Here is a 17,769-nt window from a genome sequence, read left to right as displayed (position 1 = left end):
CGGTCACACTGCGGAGGTCTGTACTGTAAGAGCGGTCACACTGCGGAGGTCTGTACTGTAAGAGCGCTCACACTGCGGAGGTCTGTACTGTAAGAGCGGTCACACTGCGGAGGTCTATACTGTAAGAGCGGTCACACTGCGGAGGTCTGTACTGTAAGAGCGGTCACACTGCGGAGGTCTATACTGTAAGAGCGGTCACACTGCGGAGGTCTGTACTGTAAGAGCGGTCACACTGCGGAGGTCTGTACTGTAAGAGCGCTCACACTGTGGAGGTCTGTACTGTAAGAGCGGTCACACTGCGGAGGTCTGTACTGTAGGAGCGCTCACACTGCGGAGGTCTGTACTGTAAGAGCGCTCACACTGCGGAGGTCTCTACTGTAAGAGCGGTCACACTGCGGAGGTCTGTACTGTAAGAGCGCTCACACTGCGGAGGTCTCTACTGTAAGAGCGGTCACACTGCGGAGGTCTGTACTGTAAGAGCGCTCACACTGCGGAGGTCTGTACTGTAAGAGCGGTCACACTGCGGAGGTCTGTACTGTAAGAGCGGTCACACTGCGGAGGTCTGTACTGTAAGAGCGGTCACACTGCGGAGGTCTGTACTGTAAGAGCGCTCACACTGCGGAGGTCTGTACTGTAAGAGCGGTCACACTGCGGAGGTCTATACTGTAAGAGCGGTCACACTGCGGAGGTCTGTACTGTAAGAGCGGTCACACTGCGGAGGTCTATACTGTAAGAGCGGTCACACTGCGGAGGTCTGTACTGTAAGAGCGGTCACACTGCGGAGGTCTGTACTGTAAGAGCGGTCACACTGCGGAGGTCTGTACTGTAAGAGCGCTCACACTGCGGAGGTCTGTACTGTAAGAGCGGTCACATTGTAGAGGTCTGTACTGTAAGAGCGGTCACACTGCGGAGGTCTCTACTGTAAGAGCGCTCACACTGCGGAGGTCTGTACTGTAAGAGCGGTCACACTGTGGAGGTCTGTACTGTAAGAGCGGTCACACTGCGGAGGTCTGTACTGTAAGAGCGGTCACACTGCGGAGGTCTGTACTGTAAGAGCGGTCACACTGCGGAGGTCTGTACTGTAAGAGCGGTCACACTGCGGAGGTCTGTACTGTAAGAGCGGTCACACTGCGGAGGTCTGTACTGTAAGAGCGGTCACACTGCGGAGGTCTGTACTGTAAGAGCGCTCACACTGCGGAGGTCTGTACTGTAAGAGCGGTCACACTACGAAGGTCTGTACTGTAAGAGCGCTCACACTGCGGAGGTCTGTACTGTAAGAGCGCTCACACTGCGGAGGTCTGTACTGTAAGAGCGGTCACATTGTGGAGGTCTGTACTGTAAGAGCGGTCACACTGCGGAGGTCTGTACCGTAACAGCGGTCACACTGCGGAGGTCTGTACTGTAAGAGCGCTCACACTGCGGAGGTACTGTAAGAGCGCTCACACAGCGGAGGTCTGTACTGTAAGAGCGGTCACACTGCAGAGGTCTGTACTGTAAGAGCGCTCACACTGCGGAGGTCTGTACTGTAAGAGCGGTCACACTGCGGAGGTCTGTACTGTAAGAGCGGTCACACTGCGGAGGTCTGTACTGTAAGAGCGGTCACACTGCGGAGGTCTGTACTGTAAGAGCGCTCACACTGCGGAGGTCTGTACTGTAAGAGCGCTCACACTGCGGAGGTCTGTACTGTAAGAGCGGTCACACTGCGGAGGTCTGTACTGTAAGAGCGGTCACACTGCGGAGGTCTGTACTGTAAGAGCGGTCACACTGCGGAGGTCTGTACTGTAAGAGCGGTCACACTGCGGAGGTCTGTACTGTAAGAGCGGTCACACTGCGGAGGTCTGTACTGTAAGAGCGCTCACACTGCGGAGGTCTGTACTGTAAGAGCGGTCACACTGCGGAGGTCTGTACTGTAAGAGCGGTCACACTGCGGAGGTCTGTACTGTAAGAGCGGTCACACTGCGGAGGTCTGTACTGTAAGAGCGCTCACACTGCGGAGGTCTGTACTGTAAGAGCGGTCACACTGCGGAGGTCTGTACTGTAAGAGCGGTCACACTGCGGAGGTCTGTACTGTAAGAGCGCTCACACTGCGGAGGTCTGTACTGTAAGAGCGGTCACACTGCGGAGGTCTGTACTGTAAGAGCGGTCACACTGCGGAGGTCTGTACTGTAAGAGCGGTCACACTGCGGGGTGTGGTTTTGGGCATTACATGAATGTTCTCTTGGTCTTTCTTATGGTAATTGGTTCCTGGATTTGTCTTGTGCTTTTCTTCTGCTGGATGAGCATTAAGGGGTTTCTATTGAGCGTGCTACCTGTATTTTGTCTTCAGATGCTTCTTTGTTCTTCTCATTGAACCGTTTCTTCTTTATTGCAGAAAAACGAATGGTTGTGCTTGAGCTGCCAAACTCAGCGGTTATTAGAGGGAAGCCTAGGAGACGCTCCACCATCTCCCTTACCACCGTCCAAACAAGGTTCTCCAAGGCACCAGCCAGGAATTTCCGTAGGAGCATCTCCCAAACATCTCTCTGGAGCTCTGTCATCAGGTTCACCAAGACATCAGACGGCTCCAAGCCAGACAGCGCTGGCCCATCCTCAGAAGAGCGCACCTGTATCCACGGCATCTCCTCAGCATCAGGCCGGAGCAGGGAGTCAGCACAGGGGGACTGCAGGACATCCCCCCGAGACCACACATGACAAGAGAAGTTCTCAACCCAACCACCTCAAGAGCTCAGAACAAATCAAGAGTGAAGATAGAAAACCCCCAGAAGACGTGTCCCAGCCCAAAGCCCCTACAGATTCTCAAAAGTTGTCAAAGCAGACGGTGCCAAAAGGTAAAACCGTGGGCAGTAAGAAAGAGTCCGGGACAAAGAGTGGGAAGTCGTCCTCCGAAATCCAAAAGATGAAAGACCAAGAGGTGAGATGTTAATGAGGGCAAGGAAGGTGACTTGAAGGGCCGGGTGAGATCTCAGATGCAGGAGGCTCCACCTTTCCCTGCAAGCCTGAGACCCCCCCCTCCCCCCCTCTGTATAGATCACCTCCCCCCCCCTCTGTATAGATCACCTCCCCCCCTCTGTATACATCACCCCCCCTCTGTATACATCACCCTCCCTCTGTATAGATCACCTCCCCCCCTCTGTATACATCACCCCCCTCTGTATACATCACCCCCCTCTGTATAGATCACCTCTTCCCCCTGTATAGATCACCTCCCCCCCTCTGTATAGATCCCCTCCCTCTCCTCTGTATAGATCACCTCCCCCCTGTATAGATCCCCTCCCTCCCTCTGTATAGATCCCCTCCCCCCTCTGTATACATCACCCCCCCTCTGTATACATCACCCTCCCTCTGTATAGATCACCTCCCCCCCTCTGTATAGATCCCCTCCCTCTGTATAGATCCCCGCCCCCCCTCTGTATAGATCCCTGCCCCCCCTCTGTATAGATCACCTCCCCCCCTCTGTATAGATCACCTCCCCCCCTCTGTATAGATCCCCTCCCTCCGTCTGTATAGATCCCCCCCCTCTGTATAGATCCCCGCCCCCCCTCTGTATAGATCCCTGCCCCCCCTCTGTATAGATCACCTCCCCCCCTCTGTATAGATCACCTCCCCCCCTCTGTATAGATCACCTCCCTCCGTCTGTATAGATCCCCTCCCTCCCTCTGTATAGATCCCCTCCCCCCTCTGTATACATCACCCCCCCTCTGTATACATCACCCCCCCTCTGTATAGATCCCCTCCCCCCCCCCCCTCTGTATAGATCCCCTTCCCCCCCCTGGTGATGTCTCTCTCCGCTGTTGATAAATAAGCCCCTTCATTTCTCCCGGCCGGAGCACGTGTGTCATGTCTGCAGCATCATAGACACTAGGGGGCGCTCCCCTGTGACTTGCCTTAGGGTTCCCTCAAGGTGAGAATATCTTACCGAATAATATTGTGGAAACGGCGCGGTCTCTCCTGTAGAGAGGATGGGTCAGGCTGCTGCGCTTGTTCGCCGGGATTCGCCAGATGGAGTCCGAAATACACATAGGAATGTGTTCACTCAACAAGGAGCAGAAAAAGGAAAGCACGCTGCTCCGCTATCTATAAAAGTTATTTATTAAAAACTTAGATAAAACACTCTAAATAAAAGGCGAGCTACGCGTTTCAGTGGCGGCCGCCACCTTCATCAGGCTGTACAACTGTAACGGTCACGTCCACACACACACACACAGGGGGAAGGGTAGTGACCACTGCACTCCACCCTCTCCCCTGGCCTTGCCTACTTGCCTCACGAGTCCTGATGACAGGGGACAACTGGACGGCAGTCCCTAACTTAGGATACATGCAGGGAAGACAGACAGACAAAATACGGAACAGGAACGGACCGGGTCAGAACCAAGAGAGCTACGCAGTACAAAGGGTTAAGCAAAGAGTGGTCAGGAGAAGCCGGGGTCAAATACCAGGAGAGCAGAGAAGTACAAGAGGAGTCCGCAAAGAGTAGTCAGGTGGGAGCCGAGGTCACAATACCAGGACGGATGCGCAGTACAGGAGGAGCAGGCAAAGGATCGTCAGGGAACGGAATCAGGTAAGTATTCAGCAGTCCAACAAATAGCCAGGAACCTAGAAATTAACAGGCAACCTGTGGCCAGCAGGCTGCCTGTATTTATAGTGGGGAGTGAGGGTCATGTGACGCGGCCAGCGTCACGTGACCGACAGACCAACCAGTCGAGCACCGAGTGATCAGCTCGGCGCTCAAGGCAGACTTAGGAGCAGGGAGCCACCCAGCTAGTAAAGCCGCCCTGGGAATGAGGTCAAACACAGATCCTCATTCCCAAAGCTAAGCAACAGTTCTGCGGGCAATGGGGGACCGAGTGCACCTTCGGAACCCCGTTACAGCAACATCCACGTGCGTGGGGTGCGCCTGTACGTCAGCGCATTAATACATTCTGTGCAATAATAGATGGCGACCTAGTGGAACTCTATTAATGTGGATGCCCATATAAGGGATGTTCACCTAAAGTGCAACCTAAAGTGCAACGTGCATCATTTGCCATATCAGGATAATCTGATGGATCAGCAAGTGAATTCATGATAAAGTATAAAATGTAATAATTGTATCAGTTTTCAGTAATCTCAACCTCTAGGAGGCCGAGGATTCCATGTGAATGTCCCGAAGGATTCTCTGTTGACCAATCTTTTGAATCTAGATATGTTCAAGAATAATTAAACGCAGGTTCTCCGGATCCTGAGACACGCTGTGTGTGAACAGGCCCTTTCTAATATTATAGGCGGAGTAGTGCGGCCAGCGTGCCGGATATTACACGGACAAGATGGCGCATAGATGACAGGACTACTCCCACAATTTAGATGGCTGCGAATTTTAAATACTTCCCCAGTAGAAACTGAGGAGAATGTGTCCACGCCATCTGAGATACTATTCCAGCGGGTGCACGGTGGACTGCGGCACTTCTACCGTCCTATAGCGCCACCTGCAGGTGGAGAGGATGAGTTACATGTGGATCTCAATGCAGGAGGCCCTTCAGATTTTGAGATCTCCTAAATATAATCCCATATGTATCAGGTAACAGATTTTTAGGATTGGATCCTCGAGCAGGATGGGCCAGTATTTACCTAGTGTCCCCTAATCTCTTTATTCGATGTATTGAGAGTAGTCAGGAATCTACACTGAAACTCTGCTGATGGACATCGGGCGTTCTGTCTGAGACCTGGCGCTGTCTAATGCAGAATGGACAAAACTTCTGGGGTAACCCGTATCCAGAAAGCACTTCTTAATGAGCGCCTCCTGTAGGTGGAAAGGGTTACAAGAACAATTATAGTGGCTCCTCTGAAATTCTCCATATGGGACATTCTTTAGCCATGAGGCACAGTGTCCACTGTAATAATATCACTGGTGGGTCCAAATCAAGAAATTCAACAGATAATGGGGAACATCTGGGTGGGAAGATCAACCCCCAATCATTATTATTCCAATAACGCCCCAGCCAAATAAAAAGTAAATCGTCAATAAAACGTTTATATAAACCAACCAAGGGGAGAAAGCAGGGGCTGTGCGATGACCACCCCTCGAAATGGCCCATAAACAGATACATCTTTTCCTGCTCCTTGTTGTCACCATCCTGTGTCATTAGGTTGGTTCTCAGCTGCTGCCTCGTGCTCTAGATGAGCCGTGTGCCCATACAAGATGGACACCGTCGAGACTGTCAGTGCAGAGACAGCACACCGTTTTATCTGCTGTCATACGGATTATAACAGGACGCTCCTCTACATTTGGCTGATAGAACCTATCGGGATGTCACAGGAGAAGGTTGGATATTTGTGCCCCACAAACATTGTGGGAGTCCACATTATTAGGGTTGCTTCCTGTGACATGGAGTGTTTAGTGTCTGGCCTGTGGCCATCTTCTTGCATCATTTGCTTGTACACCTGCTGCTATACTCTGTGAGATACTAACTGCCTGTTCTTGATTTTCTGCAGGATATAAGCAAGCCTTATTCCCATGACATGTCCCGCAGCCCTCAAAGCCTTAGTGACACAGGATACTCCTCTGATGGAATTTCCAGCTCACAAAGTGAGATTGCCGGACTGGTGCAACAGGAAGAAGAGAAGTTAAATGCAACAGGCATATCTCAACGCAGCCCACCAAGCCCCTCCGAGCTTACGAAATTGGAAAGTTCTGTTAGACCACTGCTGGAATCGAAAGGTTCTTCCCAAGGTGACAGGTTCCGTGGCGTACGAGAAGATCAAAAGCAGAGACCAAGGTCACTATCCATTACCCCTGAAGCTTTTGACTCTGATGAAGAATTGGAAGATATCCTAGAAGAAGATGAAGATTCATTGGAATGGGATAACCAGAGGGATCAGAGGGAGTGCACAGAGTCATCAGATGATTTCGGAAGTAAGTTGCGCCATGATTATGTTGAAGACAGTAGTGAAGGTTTCTCTCCGTTACCCATTAGGCAACAAAAGGGAAACTTCTCAGATGAAGAATTTATGAGAAGACAACTTTTGGAAATGAGTGCAGAAGAAGACAATTTGGAAGATGATGATCAGCATTATAACCACGTAAAATACAGCAGTAGTAAAAATGGACACAAAACAGACTCTGAAAAAGCCAAAGGTATGTCCTCCTCCTCCAAGAGGTCTGTAACTTATAACTCCAATGACGTGTACGATGACAGTCGAAAAGACGTAGATGTGGAGGAGGAAGAAGACGTGTCTGCTACTCAAGGAGGGCTGCGACGATTTAAGACCATTGAGCTGAATAGCACAAATAACTATAACAGAGACATTGATCTTGACCAGGAGACAGACATTAGTTTAGATAGGGAACCAGAGTTAGAGATGGAAAGTCTGACTGGGTCACCAGAAGAACGATCCAGAGGAGAATATTCTTCTACATTACCTGCAACAACACCCAGCTACACAAGCGGAACATCACCCACATCATTGTCATCACTTGAAGAAGACAGTGACAGCAGTCCTAGTCGAAGACAACGCCTGGAAGAGGTCAAGCAACAGAGGAAGGCTCGCCACCGCTCACATGGTCCTTTACTGCCCACTATTGAGGATTCCTCAGAGGAAGAAGAACTGCGAGAGGAAGAAGAGCTCTTACGAGAACAGGAAAAAATGAGAGAAGTGGAACAGCAGAGGATTAGAAGCACGGCCCGCAAGACCAAAAGAGACAAAGAAGAACTAAGAGCCCAAAGAAGGAGAGAGAGATCAAAAACACCACCCAGCAATCTGTCTCCCATTGAGGACGCATCACCCACGGAGGAAATGAGACAAGCTGCCGAGATGGAGGAACTGCACAGATCTTCTTGTTCTGAATATTCGCCTTCCATTGATTCAGAGGCAGAAGGTTTTGAAATGATTGCTTCTAAATTGTATAAATCAGGGAGTGAATACAATTTGCCAACGTTTATGTCTTTGTATTCTCCAACAGAAAAGACTTCCACTAACTCCACTGGTAATAAACCTCTAAAAAGTGCTGAGGAGGTTTATGAAGAAATGATGAGAAAAGCTGAACTGTTCCAGAAAGAGCAGCAATCACCGCAGAACCTCACCTATGGGAACAACTATCAGCAGGTCAGCTATGACGGCATCCAGAATCAGAACAACTATGAGTATCAGTATATAGATGATTATGGCTACGATGGCAATAGAAGCAGAGGTTTGCAGAACGACTACAATATGGACTTAACAACCCCTGGGACGGTGTATGATGAAATTTTGCAAACCTCTCAGAATATCTCAAGAATGCATCAGTCGTCATCAATTGACCTACAGGAAGAGAAGAAGATGGAGGCCTGTGCTGAAAAGCAATTCTTAAATGCAGAGAATGCGTACAATGAGATGTTGAAACAGGTTAGTGGTCCACTCACTCCTGGAACAAGCCCAACTCAGCTGTCTGCCCCAGTGTCATTTGCTTCTTCTGAAAGCCTCTCTGGACGGGTCATACCAGATGTGCGGGTAACTCAGCACTTTTCTAAGGATGGGCTTGATCAGACAAAACTTCATAGTTCAGCCTCAGTTCCTAGCTCAAAAGCAATATCATCTACTTATCACTACAGCAAAGTTTCCACTACCTCGACATCTACATCAACTACCCCTGGTGCAAATGCTGAGAGAGCATCTCCTTCCCACAGAAGCTATGGACAATCTAGAGGAAGCTTGGCCTACAGTACAAATGAAGAGCAATATAAAAACAGAATAGCCACTGACATAAATGCATCAATGGATAAAGGACAAAGTGGCGGGACTAATGCATCATTGACATCAAAAGTTATTTCTTTCTTCAAGACTACGAGCCCCCCTCTGTCTCCATCCTCACCCACACAAAGCCCGACTCATTCATCGCCAAGAGTTAATATGTCTGCTGGAAGCAGGAGTACTGCTGAGTTTTCCTCCCAGGCGCAGATGATCCATAGGCTTGACAGCTCTTCTGTACAGACATCACCAATGGTAGCTCAAGGAACACAGACTCCAGACCGTACTCGGTCACCTCGCCTGTCTAGACAGCAATCTTCTCAAGAATCTCCATTCATGGTTATTACATTAGCGTCTGATTCCTCCACCCAAACTAAACCTAAAAGTGTCAGTTCCTCTACTTCCCCAGTCACATCACCAACTAGGTTAAACCGTCAGCAAACTTTCCATAGTTACAGTCAAACACCAGTCAGTAGTTCACAATCCCAGCAAGAACAAATACAGTCCAGCTACACTAAGACACACACAATTATAGAAAGGTCTCCAGCTTCAGGAATACACATGGTTTCCCCTAAAGGCCAGCCGACTGCTACGGTAGATGGTTCCAGCAATACTTATAACTGGGGTTCCCTGCCACCAGAGAACATATCACTGTGTAGAATCTCTTCTATTCCTGGCACCTCCCGGGTGGAACCCGGCCCCAAACCTAGCAGCAATGCGGTCGATTTACGAACAGCTATGAAAAGTACTCCAGTCATTATGACTGATCAGGGCATGGATCTCACGTCTTTGGCAACTGAATCTAGAAGATATTCCTTGACCATGGATTCATCGCCAGCACGCCAGTCTACTGCTATCCAGCCCTTAATCGTGAACTTGAATGCTCAAGAACAACCTCATGCTGTTATTGGCACACCCACCACTGTTAGCATAACTGTTGCTTCCTCCATGATTGTATCACAGCCAAAACAACCCATGGTCTATGGCGATCCATTTCAGAATAGGGTAGATTTTGGTCAAGGGACAGGAAGTGCAGTGTGCCTAACACAAGTCAAACACATTGAACAAACAGCCCAGTCTGGGGTATTGAGAGGAAGTGGTGGCAAACCAGAAGAAGCAGCAGGCTTGCAGAAAGAGATGTTTGCAAGATATAACCTTCCTAGCCAGATCACATCTACAGTTAAACGAGAGGTCGGCTCTCAACCTGGCAATACTCAAAACATTGCCAACATTAGTGCTATGCCCAGACAATTCCAACAGGACCAGGGCGTAGGTTATACAGATGCATATAAGGGCGTCTCTGAGCCTCAAATTCAGCATCTTCCTATCAGTTTCCCGGGTAGCCAGCCCCACTCCATGATGGTGCACCTGGATGAGAAGACTCCTGGCGCTGTCACAAAACTCATGAAAGAAGAGCAGGCTCCAAATGCCCTAGACCTCACGGGAATGAAACCCGAAAGCCAAGTGGTGTGCTGTGACGTGGTATACAAGTTCCCCTTTGGTGGCAGTTGTGCTGGTGGTTATAATTCTAAAGTACCAGAGAAAAGCACCGGGGAAGCAGCGCAGGCAGCGAGGCCAGGTGTGCAGTACTATGGTCAGAGAGAACAAGAACTTCCAGAAAGCTATCAATATAGAGAATCAAAGCCTGTGGTGCCGCCAACTCCCCCACCTTCTGCACCTGCCCAGAATTTTTATGAGGAGCAGAAATTCTACCCTTATGCCCCGCCGCCAGGAAGGCTGCATTCATCCATGTCAGAGACCAATTTATCTGATATTGGTCTGTATCAACCTTACCAGAACCAGAATGCAGGAGGAGAAGGTGCGATGGATCTAAGCACCATGAAAAGCACCTACAGCATGAACTTCAGTGATGCCAACTACATAGGTCAGGGGCTGCAGTACGGTTCATTTACTGATCTCCGACAGAGCACTGATTTATTTAATAGTTCACTACCCATAAGACGATATAGCTCAATGTCCAATATATACTCTGACTACAGATACTCTGCTAGAGATCTGTCTAATTTTCAAGAGTCAAATCTTGCTCAATACAGTGCAACAACAGCGCGAGAAATCAGCAGAATGTGCGCTGCCCTCAACTCTATGGATCAGTATGGCGGGCGACATACAAACAGCCCAGATCTATTGCAGTATGGACCTAGTTCAGTTGGTTCAGGGCCAGCAGCTAATCTGCTATCAAATCAGCAAGGAATGGCACCCATTAGGCAAAACATGATGTATGGTCCTCATTTCTCAGAAAGCCGTCAAGGCTTTGGAGGCTTAGGACAGTATAATATGCCTGGTCCGAGATCTGCAGCTATCCGACAGATGTACCCCGCTGCAGCCACTGTCAGAGCAGCAGATGGCATGATTTACTCCACTATCAATACACCTATAGCTTCTACACTTCCTATCACCACTCAGCCAGCCTCTGTACTAAGACCAATGATCAGAGGTTTGTATAGACCATATGCCCCTGGCAGCGTCACTGCCGTTCCTTTAGCAAGTCTCACCAGGGTGCCACTTGTCACTCCAAGGATGCCATTGGGACCCCAGTCAATGTACCGCTATCCTGCAGGCAATAGAGTTCCATTTGCTTCATCAGGATCAACATTTGATACCCCTGTTTATTTGGGAAAACCTGCCAGCACTAGTACAACATGTACGGTCAGTTCAACCACCGTATCATCGCTCCCACCCGTGTCCACAGTAGCTTCAGCCTCTGCAGTAACATCTCACATATGTTCAGATACAACAGCCACAGATGCCCCTGCCGAGGTTCCAACTGTATCCTTAGGGGTGCAGAGTTCTTCCAAAGAACCCAGCCAGCCCCAGCAGAAGACCCCAGCTGAGAGCCAGGCAGCAGCAAATAAAGCTTTGGCTGATAAGGAGGAGAAAGAGAAAGAAGAAGAGCGGCAGAGGAAACAGCAGGAACACTTGCTTAACATTGAAAGAGAGAGAGTAGAATTAGAGGCACTGAGGCAACTGCGATTACACGAGGAGCTAGAGAGGGAACGCTTAGAACTGCAGCGGCACAGAGAGAAGGAGCAGATGCTGGTACAGAGAGAGCTCCAGGAGTTGCAGTCCATTAAGCAGCAAGTGCTTCAGCAGCAGCAAGAAGAGCGCCAAGCACAGTTTGTCCTGCAGCGGGAGCAGCTAGCACAGCAAAGGTTGCATATTGAGCAGATTCAACAGCTGCAGCAACATCTTCAACAGCAAATGGAGGAGCAGAAAAGGCAAAAGACTTCCATCCCTCCAGCTTGTGATCAAACAGTGCGCCTTCCACCCCAGACAGTTTCAGAAATGACCATTGAAATGCAAAGAACCCTTGCTCAAAGTGGGCAGTACTGGCCAACAGTAAATCCACCATTCATTGCGATGGCTCCAAGTGTACCAGATGCACAGGGACAACAACGCTACCCAGGACCTCAGAGGCCACTTACTAACTCTGCCTCAGAGATGTCACTACAAACAGATGAGCAGTGGGAAGTGAATAGAACTATAAAGAAAAGGAACTCAATGCCTCGTCTCAGGGATGCCTACAACAATGATGACAACCATGACCCATACATCGTCAAGAAGATAACGGACAGTAGCGTGCAGACTGATGATGAGGATGGCGAAGACAGGTTTTATATATCACGCAGGCGCCGAACAAAAAGAAGTACTGACTGCAGTGTTCAGACAGATGACGAAGACAATGCAGAATGGGAACAACCAACACGCAGACGTAGATCGAGGTTCTCCCGACATTCCGACTCCAGCTCAGATAGCAAGCATGACTCTAAAGGAACATCAAGTATAGCAATCCAGACCATCAGTGATTGCTCTGTCCAGACTGAGCCAGACCAGCTGCAGAGAGTCTCACCATCCATACATATAACCACGCCAGATCCCAAGGTGGAAATAGTAAAGTATATATCAGCTCCAGAGAAGACACAGAAAGGTGAAAGTCTTGCCTGCCAGACAGAACCAGAAACCCAGTCACATGGAATTGTGGTTCCACAGCTTAGCGTCCCTACAACTATATCCCCTTACTCCTCTAATATACAGACGGCAACTTCTGGGCCTCTGGATACTAATATGCCACGACAACAAGGAGCCGCCAAGTTCGAGAAGAAGAGGCCGGATCCTCTGGAGATTGGTTACCAGTCTCATTTGCCAGCAGATACACTTTCTCAGCTAGTTAATCGGCAGCCCCCCAAGTCTCCCCAAGTTCTTTACTCTCCAGTGTCACCACTTTCACCTCACAGATTACTGGAATCTAGCTTTGCTTCTAGTGAAAGGCTGAACAAAGCCCATGTTACCCCTCAAAAGCATTTCACAGCTGAAACTACCCACCGACAGCAGATTCTACCACGTCCAATAAAAAGCATGCAGAGATCTTTGTCGGATCCTAAACCCCTAAGTCCTACATCTGAGGAGTCTGCCAAGGACAGGTTCTCTTTGTATCAGCATCAGTTACTGCAAGGTGGTCAGGTAAGAGACACAGCACAGTATCCTGCATAGTACTGTACTGACATTGTCTAGACGTACACATTAAGTACATGTCATGGAGCTGTGACGAGCCCGCACCTTGCACATGTAGAGGCCGCATGCTTACTTAATGTCTTCTCATTCATTTTCATTTTTTTTGCATCTTCTTAAAGTTTTCTGTTTGGTTTGCATTGTGAACATTAGGGAGCACCGTCACCATGTCTTCATTCATTAGCGGAGCTCCTGCTTTCCTTATTTTCTGCACATTTGCTTTGTCACTTTCCGAAAATCCAGCTCTAGAGTCATGAAAGATGCCAATAAGTAAGTGAGGAATCGCAGTGCCACGTGGGATGATGGGGCCACATAGTACGCGATTATATTGCGGATTACAGGGCCAGCCGTACACATTAGATAGTTGTTGGCTGACGTCAGACGAGATCTATGTCTCTTCTTCTTTCCCTTTGATATGGTTCTCCCTAATGCAGCCTGCATTAGCCGTGATAACCGTGATCAATCAGTGACATAGGACTGCTGTCCCCTAACTCATGCTGCAGAGTTCCAGTGTATTCCTATATTATTCAGCTTTAACTTTTCAGCTCTGCCTCCCTTCTATGGTAGGTTTCCCCCTATCAGCTTTTACAATTAGGAGGAAGAGGAGAATAGTGTGAAGCTATATATCATCATACACTGGAGGTTCTCAGATAGAATAGACAGGCAATGTGAGTCAGAAAAGAACAGTGTGAATCGGCACCTTAAAAGATACACTGGAGATTCTGTGCACAGTACTGACAAAGTATTGACAGGCAGCGTGAGTCAGGGGAGCAGTGTGAAGCTGCATCACATAGAAATGCACTGGAGATTCTGCACAAAGCACTCAGGTGACATAGACAGGCAGTGTGAGTCAGGAGTAAGAAGTGTGAAGTTGTGTCTCATAGAGTGGAGATTATGCACACAGCATACACAGATAGTATTGACAGGCAGCGTGAGCCAGGAGTAAGAAGTGTAAAGTTGTGTCTCAGAGTGGAGATTATGCACACAGCATACACAGATAGTACTGACAGGCAGTGTGAGCCAGGAGAGAAGTGTGAAGTTGTGTCTCAGAGTGGAGATTATGCACACAGCATACACAGATAGTATTGACAGGCAGCGTGAGCCAGGAGTAAGAAGTGTGAAGTTGTGTCTCATAGAGTGGAGATTATGCACACAGCATACACAGATAGTATTGACAGGCATCGTGAGCCAGGAGTAAGAAGTGTAAAGTTGTGTCTCAGAGTGGAGATTATGCACACAGCATACACAGATAGTACTGACAGGCAGTGTGAGCCAGGAGAGAAGTGTGAAGTTGTGTCTCAGAGTGGAGATTATGCACACAGCATACACAGATAGTATTGACAGGCAGCGTGAGTCAGGGGAGAAGTGTGAAGTTGTGTCTCATAGAGTGGAGATTATGCACACAGCATACACAGATAGTATTGACAGGCAGCGTGAGCCAGGAGTAAGAAGTGTGAAGTTGTGTCTCAGAGTGGAGATTATGCACACAGCATACAGATAGTATTGACAGGCATCGTGAGCCAGGAGTAAGAAGTGTAAAGTTGTGTCTCAGAGTGGAGATTATGCACACAGCATACACAGATAGTATTGACAGGCAGCGTGAGCCAGGAGTAAGAAGTGTAAAGTTGTGTCTCATAGAGTGGAGATTATGCACACAGCATACACAGATAGTATTGACAGGCAGCGTGAGCCAGGAGAGAAGTGTGAAGTTGTGTCTCAGAGTGGAGATTATGCACACAGCATACAGATAGTACTGACAGGCAGTGTGAGCCAGGAGAGAAGTGTGAAGTTGTGTCTCAGAGTGGAGATTATGCACACAGCATACACAGATAGTACTGACAGGCAGTGTGAGCCAGGAGAGAAGTGTGAAGTTGTGTCTCATAGAGTGGAGATTATGCACACAGCATACACAGATAGTATTGACAGGCAGCGTGAGTCAGGGGAGAAGTGTGAAGTTGTGTCTCATAGAGTGGAGATTATGCACACAGCATACACAGATAGTATTGACAGGCAGCGTGAGCCAGGAGTAAGAAGTGTAAAGTTGTGTCTCAGAGTGGAGATTATGCACACAGCATACACAGATAGTACTGACAGGCAGTGTGAGCCAGGAGAGAAGTGTGAAGTTGTGTCTCAGAGTGGAGATTATGCACACAGCATACACAGATAGTACTGACAGGCAGTGTGAGCCAGGAGAGAAGTGTGAAGTTGTGTCTCAGAGTGGAGATTATGCACACAGCATACACAGATAGTACTGACAGGCAGTGTGAGCCAGGAGAGAAGTGTGAAGTTGTGTCTCAGAGTGGAGATTATGCACACAGCATACACAGATAGTATTGACAGGCAGCGTGAGTCAGGAGTAAGAAGTGTAAAGTTGTGTCTCAGAGTGGAGATTATGCACACAGCATACAGATAGTACTGACAGGCAGTGTGAGCCAGGAAAGAAGTGTGAAGTTGTGTCTCAGAGTGGAGATTATGCACACAGCATACACAGATAGTATTGACAGGCAGCGTGAGTCAGGGGAGAAGTGTGAAGTTGTGTCTCATAGAGTGGAGATTATGCACACAGCATACACAGATAGTATTGACAGGCAGCGTGAGCCAGGAGTAAGAAGTGTAAAGTTGTGTCTCAGAGTGGAGATTATGCACACAGCATACAGATAGTACTGACAGGCAGTGTGAGCCAGGAGAGAAGTGTGAAGTTGTGTCTCAGAGTGGAGATTATGCACACAGCATACACAGATAGTATTGACAGGCAGCGTGAGTCAGGGGAGAAGTGTGAAGTTGTGTCTCATAGAGTGGAGATTATGCACACAGCATACACAGATAGTATTGACAGGCAGCGTGAGTCAGGGGAGCAGTGTGAAGCTGCATCACATAGAAATGCACTGGAGATTCTGCACAAAGCACTCAGGTGACATAGACAGGCAGTGTGAGTCAGGAGTAAGAAGTGTAAAGTTGTGTCTCAGAGTGGAGATTATGCACACAGCATACAGATAGTACTGACAGGCAGTGTGAGCCAGGAGAGAAGTGTGAAGTTGTGTCTCAGAGTGGAGATTATGCACACAGCATACACAGATAGTATTGACAGGCAGCGTGAGTCAGGGGAGAAGTGTGAAGTTGTGTCTCATAGAGTGGAGATTATGCACACAGCATACACAGATAGTATTGACAGGCAGCGTGAGTCAGGGGAGCAGTGTGAAGCTGCATCACATAGAAATGCACTGGAGATTCTGCACAAAGCACTCAGGTGACATAGACAGGCAGTGTGAGTCAGGAGAGAAGTCTGAAGTTGTGTTTTATAGAGTGGAGATTATGCACACAGCATACACAGATAGTACTGACAGGCAGTGTGAGCCAGGAGAGAAGTGTGAAGTTGTGTCTCATAGAATGGAGATTATGCACACAGCATACACAGATAGTATTGATAGGCAGTGTGAGCCAGGAGAGAAGTGTGAAGTTGTGTCTCAGAGTGGAGATTATGCACACAGCATACACAGATAGTATTGATAGGCAGTGTGAGCCAGGAGAGAAGTGTAAAGTTGTGTCTCATAGAGTGGAGATTATGCACACAGCATACACAGATAGTATTGACAGGCAGTGTGAGTCAGGAGAGAAGTGTGAAGTTGTGTCTCAGAGTGGAGATTATGCACACAGCATACACAGATAGTATTGACAGGCAGCGTGAGCCAGGAGAGAAGTGTGAAGTTGTGTCTCAGAGTGGAGATTATGCACACAGCATACAGATAGTATTGACAGGCAGTGTGAGCCAGGAGAGAAGTGTGAAGTTGTGTCTCATAGAATGGAGATTATGCACACAGCATACACAGGTAGTATAAGCAGGCAGTGTAGGTCAGGGCAGAGTTGTGTGAAGCTGCATCTCAGAGAAATACACTGGAGATTCTGCACACATCTCACAAAGATAGTATAGACCTGGTGTGTAAAGCTACATGCATTACATCATAGGAATTTACACTGAAGATTCTGCACACAGCACACTCAGATTATACAGCCAATTGGTACGAAGCATATTCTGATATAAATACACTGGCGATTGAACACACACAAATAATATAGACAGGTTGTGTGAAGGAAAACACTGTAGATTCTGCACACAGCACACACAGATTATTATTACTCTGACTGATGTTCCCATCAGAAATTCTCTAGGAGCTTCCGCCTCACCCCCCCCCCCCCCAAATAAAATTAGATCAGCAAACTTTTAAAGAAAATTTTATGTGCCATTTTATAGTACACAGACTTAAGACATACAGTACAGACCAAAAGTTTGGACACACCTTCTCATTCAAAGAGTTTTCTTTATTTTCATGACTATGAAGGCATCAAAACTATGAATTAACACATGTGGAATTATATACATAACAAACAAGTGTGAAACAACTGAAAATATGTCCTATTCTAGGTTCTTCAAAGTAGCCACCTTTTGCTTTGATTACTGCTTTGCACACTCTTGGCATTCTCTTGATGAGCTTCAAGAGGTAGTCCCCTGAAATGGTCTTCCAACAGTCTTGAAGGAGTTCCCAG

The 17,769-nt window shown here is 48.2% G+C and overlaps 1 protein-coding gene across 1 annotated transcript in view; it reads left to right on the top strand.

Annotated features, from left to right (window-relative positions):
• Positions 1 to 17,769, top strand: part of BSN (bassoon presynaptic cytomatrix protein) — a 196,166-nt gene that overhangs the window by 121,084 nt on the left and 57,313 nt on the right. The window contains exons 5-6 of the mRNA XM_040408639.1: positions 2,372 to 2,911; positions 6,469 to 13,179. Of these exons, the coding sequence (XP_040264573.1) occupies positions 2,372 to 2,911; positions 6,469 to 13,179 (7,251 nt within the window). The remainder of the gene's footprint in view (positions 1 to 2,371; positions 2,912 to 6,468; positions 13,180 to 17,769) is intronic.

Source organism: Bufo bufo, chromosome 9, assembly GCF_905171765.1.
Source record: "Bufo bufo chromosome 9, aBufBuf1.1, whole genome shotgun sequence".
Classification (NCBI taxonomy): Eukaryota; Metazoa; Chordata; class Amphibia; order Anura; family Bufonidae; genus Bufo; species Bufo bufo.
Note: the sequence above shows the minus strand (reverse complement) of the source record. Positions and strands in the feature narration are given on the sequence as shown.